Genomic DNA, 11,510 nt, shown 5'->3' with positions numbered 1-11,510 from the left:
TTCCTCCTGCTTCCAGTTTCAATGTGAAGCTAAGCTAACCATCTGTAGCTTCATATTTAATTCATATTTATTTTCAGATATGAGAGAGATATCACTCCTGTCTTCTAACTCTCTGCAAGATATCAAATATTTACTATTATGTTGAACTATTTAGGGAGTCATTTTAGAAGCTTAGATAAAAACAAATATACCTGAAACTCCTCACGTGAGAGAAAAGTATAAATAAATAATGATATTTTATTTATAAAGCATATTTTAAGATACTCTAAGACGATTTACACGATGAAGAAAATATAATACCTCAATAGAGACTCAATAGACACTACTGTGGGAATATCTTACAAATATTAGGCATACAGTAACATACAGAGTTGTAGAAAAGAAGAAGAAAATAATCTTTCCTTTTTACCTTCAGGTGCAAGAGAGTGAACTTGTGATATGTATAAGAACTGTATGTTTGAGAATTGTATGTATGAAGTATGAAAAACTAACAATGGTACTTTGTACACAGTAGCAGGTACTAACTAACAAACTATTATTATTGAATTATAGCTAATGGTCATTTAAAATGTATGTATAACTTTACATTGCTCCATAAAGCCACTTTTTCCATATTTATTTATAAAAATTTTGATCTACTGCATTTTATATTCCTTGTTATGTCATTACTGTTATTTTGTCACTATTCTTTTATGCTGTGCATTGTGTGATGCTTCATTATTTTTATCTAAGTGTGTCTTGTATGTTTTGTTTATGTTCTACAATGCTATCTTGGTCAGGAGACTCCTAAAATGATGTGTAGCACATATGCACATTCTCACCCCGTTCACTGGAGGCTTCACTGCTGTAGCCTCCCTGCTCGGTGGACTGTTTGCGCTTGTTGCTCCACGCAGAGGTTGTGTTCTGCTGGGCCACAGCCTCGGGCCCTTTGTCCTCTTCGCTGTCTGATAAAACTCCCTCTGGACAGAACACATGGAGACTCTAGTTCAAACATTACATTTATCACACAAACCATAATATGTGCGACGTTTAAAGAAACGCAGAAGATGAGAGCAAAGGTGCAGATGCTTGAAAGCTGGCACACGGGGAAAGGTTCATTTTCAGGTTATGCTTTCAAATGTTGAAAGAGTTTGAAGACACGAGAAGAAGACCCAGGCGGTCAAATAGAAGCAGCACATCGTCTAACCTTGGTTGCTTTTCTTTTTCTTCTTGCTTTTCTTCCCTTTCTCCTTCTTTTTCTCCACATCTGGGGTTTCTTCCGATTTCTTTGAACCCTTCTTCGATCCTTTCCCTTTCTTCTTGTCTGACTTTTTCTTTTTCACTGTTGAGGAAGATCTAGAAAGCTCAGCCTCCTCCTCATCATCTCCCTCTCTCTCGAGGCTGTCCTCTCTTGCTTCCTCTTCCTCTCCCTCTTCTTTTTGCTTGTTCTGTTTCGATAACCTGCTTTCAGTCTCTGGCCCAGGTGACTGAGGAGGTTCATCGCAGTCATTAGCTCTTTGCTGAGCACTGGATTGGTCTCCACTGTCACTCTCCTTTCTCTCTGGCACATTGTCTGTTTCCTGCTCTTGCTCTCCATCCTGGGATTCCTCCTTGTTTTTCTGTGTCTTGGTTTCTTTCTCCAGCTGCTTCTCTCTCCTTTCTTTTCTCCTCTGCTCTTTCTTCTCCTGAAGCTCCTTCTCCTCTTTCTTCCTCTTCTCTTCCTCTGCTAACTCTGCTTCAGTCCTTTTAACCCGCCAGCATCCGTCCCTCCATTCCCACTCCAGCTGGCTCGCAGCATGCTCAGCCTCCGTGGTGTCACTGGCCTGGTTGGTCTTCGAGGTTGCATTGCCCGCGTCTGAGTCTCTAGACATTTGCCACATGCTTTTATTGCTGGTCTTGCCCTCCTGTGCGGTGCAAGTCTGACCAGCCTCCTGACTGCTGCTGTTTTCCCCATCATCCACCTTGTTGATGATAGTGGTGACCTGCTCTGTCAGTTGGTCGCTGACAGCGTAAGTGACATCACTGACAGCGTTGGCCAGGTCATCCACACGACTGGTGACTGAGTCCAAGATGGAGGAAATGTTGACAGATGGCAGGTTGTGCTGGAAGCTCTTGAAGAAGGCCATCTCTCAGCCGGGGATCCCGTCGCCACGCTGACCACCAGATTAGCTCATCAGAGGCACTGACACGGACATGTGGTTGTTAGCAGGGTGTGGCACCAGCATCACAGTGTGTGCTGAGAACAACACGTGCATATACACCAAACAATGTGGTGATTGTAGAGATTAAAGTAAATGTTCTGTACCAAGAGCTTCTCTCACTGTGTTTTTGTATTCAACTATTTCTACTCAAATGTGTCAGATATTATAATAAGGTTTTTAGAAAGCACCCACAATAAAATAAAATATATACGAACTGGGATAGTAACACTGTAAAAACACATGAAAATCTCACAGGTTCAGCCTCTGATTAACTTTGTCTCTACAAATTTTATTCGCATCCTCAATGTTTTTCACCAGTACTAACTCTGTTCTCATTTCAGGCCCTGGGTGCTTTCCAGAGGTGGGAAGGAAATAAATACAAATACTTTGTTACTGTACAACTTTTTACCCTAAGAATAGAAAAGAACCAAAGTGGTATCCTGTCCAAAAAAGAAGCAGCTGGCCTGTTGTTGAAGCAGCTTATGATATGATTTGTACTGTAGTTAGGCAAAACAATAACAGCACCTGGTTCTCAAGTTATTCATGTTTATTCATAAAATAAAACATTATGTGTCCAGAATCTGGATAATGAATGAATCATGAAAACATGATCACGCTCCTTGGCTTATTTAGGAAAAAATATGCAGCTATACAGTCCTATACAGCGCCACTTTGAAACTATTTATAGAACAAATTCTGCATGCAAAGTTATGCAAAAAGACCATGTTAAACCCTACTCTCTTATATTTGTGTCCTTAGATGTGGACTTTACAGTGTTGCAATATTGCACTATTTAGATTTGGTTTCACATGTAACTGAGGATAAAGATCAACAAGGCAAACTTCAAAGTCTTAATATAAAACCAGAACAAAGATGATCATCCTAATAATGTGTGTTTGTGTGTTTGTGTAAATGCAGCCACTGTGGTAAATCTGTAAGTGTGCTGAGTACCTGGCTGGCTGTTCTTATAGCCACTGAGATGTGACAGGTTGTCAGGACTCTCCACTGACAGCTTGTTGCTGAGGTAAAGAAAAAACACAGCCATCAACGCCATGAAGGCTGCGATGGAAGACAGCACACCCAGAAGCTCAGGAGAGACTGAGGAGAAGAACAGAAATACAGAGGGAGAGAAGAGGGGAGACGGGGGATGGAAAGGGAGAGGCAGACAGAAAAAGAGAAAAACAAAATTAGACATAGGAAAAGATAAGTAATACTGATTATGGAGGAATGTAACTTTCCAAACCGAAGTCTTTCATTTTTAAGAAAAAAAGTCTTAACACAGATGGCTGCAAGCTGAAAAATGCTATTTTGAATAAAATCCTTTTAAGGCTGTAAACAACCCCACTTTGATACCACAAATAATTCTTTTTGATGATAGGCATCTTATTTCAAACTCCTCAAATGTTGCCTTGTGAAGGGAGCATTAGCTATTGTACTTTTAAACAGCCAGTGAGTTTTCCCACTTCAAAGGCATACCAGATACAATCTACAGCAGTGTATGTAGGCCAGCCGTACTTCATGTAACCATGCAGCCCTGCGCTGCTGAAGTGCTATTTTTATGAGAGCCTCAAAGGGACTGTATCTTACTGAAACATAGACTTGGTAAACCAGCCAAACCGCAATGGGCCTGCACTTAATAGGCTACTACACAGACACACCGGAGTGTTATAGCTTAAGAAAAAGGGGAAGCCGGCGGACAATGAAGCATGAACGGCATTTCTAAAGACCAAATGCCTTGGTGGAAAGGGCAGCATGTAAAACGAAGCACACTGCAAGCGAGCCTTGGTGATATGAGGTGTGAGGAGTGTCTGAATTTCAAGTTTAAGTACTTGAGGCACATGATACAGTTTTTTGATTCCAAAATAATATATTCAACAGTGAATTCCTTAGTATTTTATTAGAGATACCATTTTCAAAGGCTTTATACACCCACACAGGTGTTTTCAATTGACATTTCACTGATCCCCTCCTGAATAACAGTTGCTTAGCTTATCAACCATTTAAAGAATTTGGGGCATGGTGTCTTTTAAATCGAAAACACAAAACTGTAAGGAATGGATTAAAGGAGCAGTGTGTAGGATTTAGTGGCATCTACTGGTGAAGTTACAAAATGCAACTAACTGAACTAAATGAGTAGGAGAAAGTATAACAGCCACAAAAGATGCATAAGGCCCTATCTGCAGCCAGTGTTTGTCCGTTCTGGGCTACTGTAGAAACATGGCGGCTCAACATGGCGGACTCCATGGAAGACGACCCACTGGGTCTGTAGATTCCTATACTCAGGTGATTATACACGAATGAAAACATAACAATGGATATTAGATTCCATTTCTAAATATAGATCCTCTTAAATGTTACACATGGGACCTTTAAAGTGTGTGTTTGATTGCTATAATATTAGCTAATTTAGCACATCTGGCTAACTAGCTTACAGTAGCAGTAGGGATCACTGTTACTTCCAAGGCTTTAGTTAGTTAGCATATAATTTACATTAGTTTGTGTGGTCCACTGTGTGTCCTGGATGCTCTATGTTGGATTTTGGATGGTTAACGCCTTTTGTCTTGTTACATTAAAAGTGAAACATACTGTTTGAATATAAAAACAATAAAGCAAAAATAAGACAAACAACAATAAAGTTGCAGGCCTTAAAACCAAAACAATGAGCTGAAAGATGCTAAAACTCTCCGTAAAGCTGAGGGACTGCAGAACTGGATGATCAATGTTTGTGGGTTCATCACTATGAGTTTTTACATTACTCATTGTCATTGTTAATGCAGCTTTAAGGTGGCACTTTAGCTTCTTCTGGGATGTAATATTTTATATGATCCTAACAGCCAACTCTATTTATGATTTGTAATGTGTTTGTGACATATTTTGTGTTATCTGTTTCATTTTGTTTTTTTAATCTCCTGGTTAGGAGACAAATAGGTAAAATAAACAACCAACTAGTTATCCAACATCCAGCTTCTAAATTGTGGACTTGCTGTTTGTCTTTGTCTTATGTGATTTAAATTGACAATTATATATATTTTAGACTGTTAATCAGACAAAACAAGCTATTTGAAGACATCAACTTGGGAAATGGTAAGGGGCATCTTTCACCTTTCACATTTTATTGACCAAACAAATAATTATTCAAATGATAAAATATTATATATACATATATATAAATAAAAGTGTGGTGCATTTCAAGCCAGTGCGTTTGGTGTAGCAGACGCAGCCCAAATGCTGTAGCATGTGGTTTGTAGCAGGTGAGAAACAACCATCACCACCAGTAACTGTGAAGACTGGTTTCTCCCTGAGAGCACAAATGAGAGTGTAAGAGAGAAAAATAGAGGCATAGTTTCTCAAACCTCCTGACTACAGACTGAACTTATGGACAGACTAGTTTCACCATGGCAACAGGCAGAGACCACTGCAGCCTGACAACTAGCGCTGCTGCCTGCTGCAGACTACCGAAAATAATGAATGCTAAAATTCCCCAAGAATGGCATTGAGAAGTAGGAGAGAGATACTAGAGCGATGTGGCAGCAGAGGCTTACCTTCTCTAAATGAATATCCTCTTTAAAGCCAGCTGTTCCCAAAAAGCACTATCAGTACTTCTGCTGCTATACATAGTAAATGATCTGAGAAGAGAGGGGGAAAAACAAAGTTGTCCTGCTCTGAAGTAATCCGACATGTAATAAATCCCTTACACTTAGACGGCGTCCAGCACTTGTCAGGCTTACGTATCAACTCTCACTGCTGACAGTTGTGTCGATTGAGCCAGAATGACCTCTGCAGCCACGGGCACAGCAGCCTGCCTGTCGAACTGAACAGCTTATGGGCCCTGTGCCCCTGGGGTGTGATGACACTTCATACATGGCCCCTTGCTCTGTAAATGTCAACGACAGCTGAATAATTTAGCTACCTGAGGTAACTCGATCCCCTCTGTTGATGTACACTGGAAAGTGGAGCGGTGACAGGACGCCTTTTGGAAAAGCTTGCACGCCGCTATTGGTTATTTTTTATACCCATCATTCTGAGGAAAATCTGATATTTCTCTTTAACAGCAGAGCAGATTAAATGGGATTTTTTTTTGCCTCTCAGCCACTTCCCTTTCTCTTTATAAGCTTTTTTAACTCCCCTCTTTCACCCTATCCATCCTGCTTGAGCATGTGCATGTACAATTTGTATGTCTGAGCAGAATAAATAAAGAAAACACAACCAAATAAATCTTTTTTTTTTTTTTACAGCGTGTGAACTGAGGCTGAACTCAGGACTCCGAACTGAGCCTCAGGATTCAATCTGCATTATTTCTTTTCCAGGTAAATGACTCCAGCAACCTGACTAACAAACATAAAAACACAGCCACTGAAGCATTCAATGTGAAAAACAGCAAATGAATAACAACCTCAAAGAAAAAGTGAACTCATTTATATGAAATGTTTTCAAATAAAACAAAGGGAAATTAATTATTCTGTCATGTTTCTACATCTTTTAAACACAAGACAGAAAGAAATGATGTCATATTTCCTCACTCCTCGAGTTAACCCTCATTCATTTATTCATGTAATAACTTATCCCACTTTTAAGCTTTTTAGACCAGTGCATACTTAACTTGGCTGTTTATAGGGCATGCTTGTTTAAAAAGTAGGTAGGCAATCTGGAAATGTTGCTTACACATGGACCTCTGATACGAAACAAAACCTCCACACTGAATAAATCATGAACACACAGCTGCCTTCTTTTGCTGAAGTGAGCCAAAACTCGATATGCCATGCATAATTCAGACCCTGACATTATGCTTTCTGAAGTCTATATAGAGATACTTTCTACACACCAAATTCCAGTGAAAATTAACAGGATTTAAAGAACAGGTGGGAGTTTGGGCCAAATATTTGGACGTATCAAGTCTTTTGTGCTTTTTAAAGTGAATTAGTGGAGCGCAGCCAAGCACGCACGTCAGTCTGAAAACAATCACACACACACAAAAAATGTACTCTTATGCCTAACGCAGACACACAAGTGTTAAGAGATATGCTCGGTTGTAACATGGCCTTACCTCGTCTGGCACATATGAGCTCATGAACACCACAGTTCCTCCCCCCTCCTGGGAGAGAAAGAGATGAGAAGTTGGGAGTCAGAGGTTAAAGATTATTCCATGTACTGAAGAAAACATATGGTCAGGCCTCAAGGTTAGGAAGGCTGGCAGATGCTTATGCCAACACATAAAAACTGATTAGCTGCAACCAAGTGAGAAAACTACACAATCAAAGTTAATATAAGTGCACCATAAGAGGGAAGTGAAGAATATCTGACTGAAAATAATAGTTTAACATTTTATATTCACTTTCTTGCTGAGAGATAGATGAGAAGATAGATACCACTGTGATATTAGTTTGTTAGTGTTAGAGACAGTTGGCTTAGCTTAGCACAAAGACTGGAAACAGATGGAAACAGCTAGCCTACAGTATAAAAATGGTTTTATCGGGGGTTGTGCGTGGGACTATTTCTTGGCTGCGGGGTGCTTGTGGGTGGATTGTTTAAGCTAACCGTCTCCTGGCTCAGGCTTCATATTTAACAGACAGACATGAAAGTGGAATAAATCTTCACAAGAAAGTGAAAAGGCCAGAAAAATATATATGCCATTCCTTCAAATATTGCGTACATTAAGGGGTAAAGTACTCGAAATAACTATAAATAAATAAAAAGTACACTGTAAGCCATAACCATCTCTGAAGCAGCAATACCCCCAGTAACAATGGGAATTAAAATATCTCTCTCTAAATGGGTCAAAACTGTGCTAAGGCTCATTAATGTAATATATTATTCATATTAAATGCAGTAATTAATACTTCAGTTCATCTTTCAAGAGATCTAAAGTAATGATTGCAGTTGTTACACTCGGGGCTGTAGCCAGGACCCCCCAAAATAAACAAGTAGAGTCTCTGATAGTTTCATTATTGAAATTTTATTTTCTGAAGTTTCTTATAACTGTGTTTCCTAACATGTTTCACCTAATTATCTCCAATAATATGATCTTTTTACATTATCTGGGAAAAAAGTTTACGTTTTTTTTTTACTATTTTTGATCCAATTAGTGAGACATTTTTACTGCAGGTTGTTGTTACATTTCCTGGTAGTTATATCAGTTGCTTTAATCCCCCCGAGGCTTAATTTAATGAAGGACACTGACCCGTATCTCCCTCACAATCATTCACACACATTATGCACATATATTCACACAATATCTCTCTTGGCTCAGCAGTATTCAGTGGCAGAAGCAGATATTGGCTCTTTTAACAGTTTAAATTGGGGGGGATTTGGGGTAGCGTCTTTGTTTTTATTCTTTTTACCTGTCTTGGGCTTTGAGAAACAATATTGTACTCCCCTGAACTCCACTAATAAAATGTAAACAAATCTTCCATTCATTCACTTATTGTATCACTTCCCTCAAATCAAGGATTGGACGCTGAAAAATGGTCTGAGGTGACGACTCGATGCCAAAAATAAAATAAAAAAGCTCTGAAACAGACTTGTCTCCTGTCACACAGCAGACAGACGCTCTCTAGACCAATTCACTTAATGGCAGAGAAACTCTCTGTTCACTAGACAAAAAGCTTGCCAAAGTGTAGCAATCAGTCATACACGAGTCACTACTTTCCTTAAAATCACTGCTATTCTTACAAGAGGGCTTTTTCACAGTAATAAAAGCTTCTTCTTCCTCAGTCAAATAAAGAAAACTGGGGGGGAAAATGGGTATTATACATTAGTTTTGTGTCAATAAAGTGACAATAATAAAATATCAGATTATTCTGTAGTTATTATTTCAGATTAACTATAAGAAGTTTCAGGTTTTCTGTTTTGCTTACTATAATAATTGTCAAGATGACGATTTAATGGTGGGTTTAAAGTAAAACAGCAGTTGTAATTAAAGTATTCATGTTTTGAATATCAGTGGATCCTCTGGTTCCTAGAAGAAGCTGCGTATCACTGAGTCACTTTGTTTGTGTTGACTGTTTTAAAGTAAAAACAGGAAGTTGGAAACAATCCCTCCGTCCTTTTATTGGAGTAACTCCAAAATAAAACAAATTAAATTGGTTCAGACGGAAATCTATTCTCATTCTTCGCAATGATTTCTGACACTCATAACAACACTATGAAGTAAACATCATTATTTCAGGCCCTTGTGACGTCTAATAGAGCAACAGGATTCATATTTAAGGCGTTACATTAAGACATATACTGTGATTTTAATATTTTGGATGATAATGTGTCTGATACGTCTTTTCCACCAAGAAGTTAAATTACTTCTACTAATACAATTATTAAAATTAGACTACATGTTCATTTTCCACAATTACATATCACATTGTATATTTAAAAAAGTTTAACTACTGCTAGACATAACAAATCTCTAATTTTACTGCAAGGTCCATTCTCCAATGTGAGGTTTCAAGTGTCTATATCACACATTATTGCATATTTGATCATAAAAGTCATGCTTATACATCCACATCTTAAACTCACATTAAAAGAAACTTTGCACCTACAGTAAATGAATATGGAAACACGTGTGTCAACATCATTCTGCTGCATGGAGGGTGAATGTCAAACATACAATAAGCACATAAACACATATAAAGGTGGAGTTTTGGGGGGATGCACCTCCAACTAAAAGAAATGTTGATTCAAGACATCCCTAATTTGACTAATCAAAATTAAAAAGCAAGATATCTCTGAGTATAGTCTGAGTGGTAAGAGTGACCCATGTTATCTAACTTAAGTCATACCCAAACGCATTGAGCAGTGAGTGTATGAATTGTGAGTGACTCCCTGATATATTCCCGCCCCTGCTCCCTGTACCACTGCTGCCCATGGTGAGGCACTGCTGATGTCTTTATGAAACCGTACCCTCTCCTCTCAGGTGTCACATCAACAAACACCGCCGCACGCTTGGCTGCACGTGAGACAATGAAGGACCGTGCCCGGTAAACGGGACAACGAGCAAAACGCACGCGCCTACTCTTCACCGACTCCATCCTTTGTGTGTTCCGGTCACTTTCACTAGAACCTTGAAGAGACACTTGTCTGGTCGTCATGGAGGCTTTTATTTTTTTGTACACCGGTTGTACACATTACACGTAAGGGTAAAAAAACAAAAGCACGTGCCTCCACAAATATTATAAAAATAAATAAAAAGAACGTTCGATTTTAGAACTCGAACGTTCGATACTAACAGTTAATTCCATATTCATCCGCCAACGTGATCTAGTTCTTTAACAGGAGCGAAACAAAGTAGTTGTTGCCATGTGATGCTTAGCAGCAGCCTGCCGTGATTTTTTTTTTTTCAGTTACAGCCAACACATATATATATATATATTTAAATTAAATAGCCGCACTGTCACTGGCTCGTTAGTCAAATATTTCACACAAACGTCTCTCCAACGGTCAATCCGGGGGGACTAGCTAGTGTCCATCACTTTCACGCGGCTGAGAGAGCACGCGCGCATCCCATGAAGGGATCACAACATTCCTGCGTCGGTGCGGGTGTCATCAGCCCCGCGCTGCTAGCTGTCCCAGCTCCGGAGCACTGCGGTACTCGCGGTCTGATTGCAAATAAAAAAAAATACAAATAAAATAAAAATAAACTGGATTAAAATCGGTGAATGTGACATGTGATTTTTTAAAACGGCGTCCTCGTTCTGTCCCGCGGCAAAGTTTCCACACGAGTCCCGCAGTACACCTGAGATCGAGTACTTACCGTCAATCGCCATGATGCTCCGTCCCGGACTCTACCAACTCTGGGGGGGTAGGGGGGGTGTGTGTGTGTGTGATGGAGGAGGGAGGTCATTCATGTGCCAGTGGACGGTGTGTGTGTGTGTGAGGCAGAGATTGTGTAAGCATTTTCTATTTCAATAACTATGTAAGATATTAATGTGATATTACATGAATGATATTAATGTGAAAGTAAGATAAGATAAAGCCTTTATTGACCTGCCGAGAATTCAATTGTAGCAACACAAGGACAGGAATAAGTAGATAAATAAAGAAAGTAAAAAAATAAAAAGTGCATATGGAGCTAAACTAGCATTAGGTTCCCACCACCATGTTTGACAGTAGGGGTGGTGTTCTTAGGGTTGAAGGCTTCTCCTTTTTTACTCCGAATGATACATCATTGTGGCCAAACAATTCAATTTGTTTCATCATCTGACCATAAAACAGAAGACCAGAAGTCTTCTTCTTTGTCCAGATGAGCATTTGCAAAGGCCAAGCGGGCTTTTGTGTGCCTTATCTGGAGAAGTGGCGTCCTCCTTGGTCTGCGTCTGATGGACCCAGCAGTGTGCA

The 11,510-nt window shown here is 39.5% G+C and overlaps 1 protein-coding gene across 1 annotated transcript in view; it reads right to left on the bottom strand.

Moving 5' to 3' along the window:
• LOC118340978 (synaptotagmin-14-like) overlaps positions 1–11,510 on the bottom strand; it is a 17,566-nt gene that overhangs the window by 5,717 nt on the left and 339 nt on the right. Inside the window, 3 exon segments of the mRNA XM_035679145.1 lie at positions 822–959; positions 3,132–3,278; positions 7,225–7,279. Coding sequence (XP_035535038.1) covers positions 822–959; positions 3,132–3,278; positions 7,225–7,279 — 340 coding nt within the window.

Source organism: Morone saxatilis, unplaced genomic scaffold, assembly GCF_004916995.1.
Source record: "Morone saxatilis isolate NCDOM2014 unplaced genomic scaffold, NCSU_SB_2.0 Contig7, whole genome shotgun sequence".
NCBI classification, from domain to species: Eukaryota; Metazoa; Chordata; class Actinopteri; family Moronidae; genus Morone; species Morone saxatilis.
This window is presented reverse-complemented; position numbering and strand designations above follow the sequence as displayed.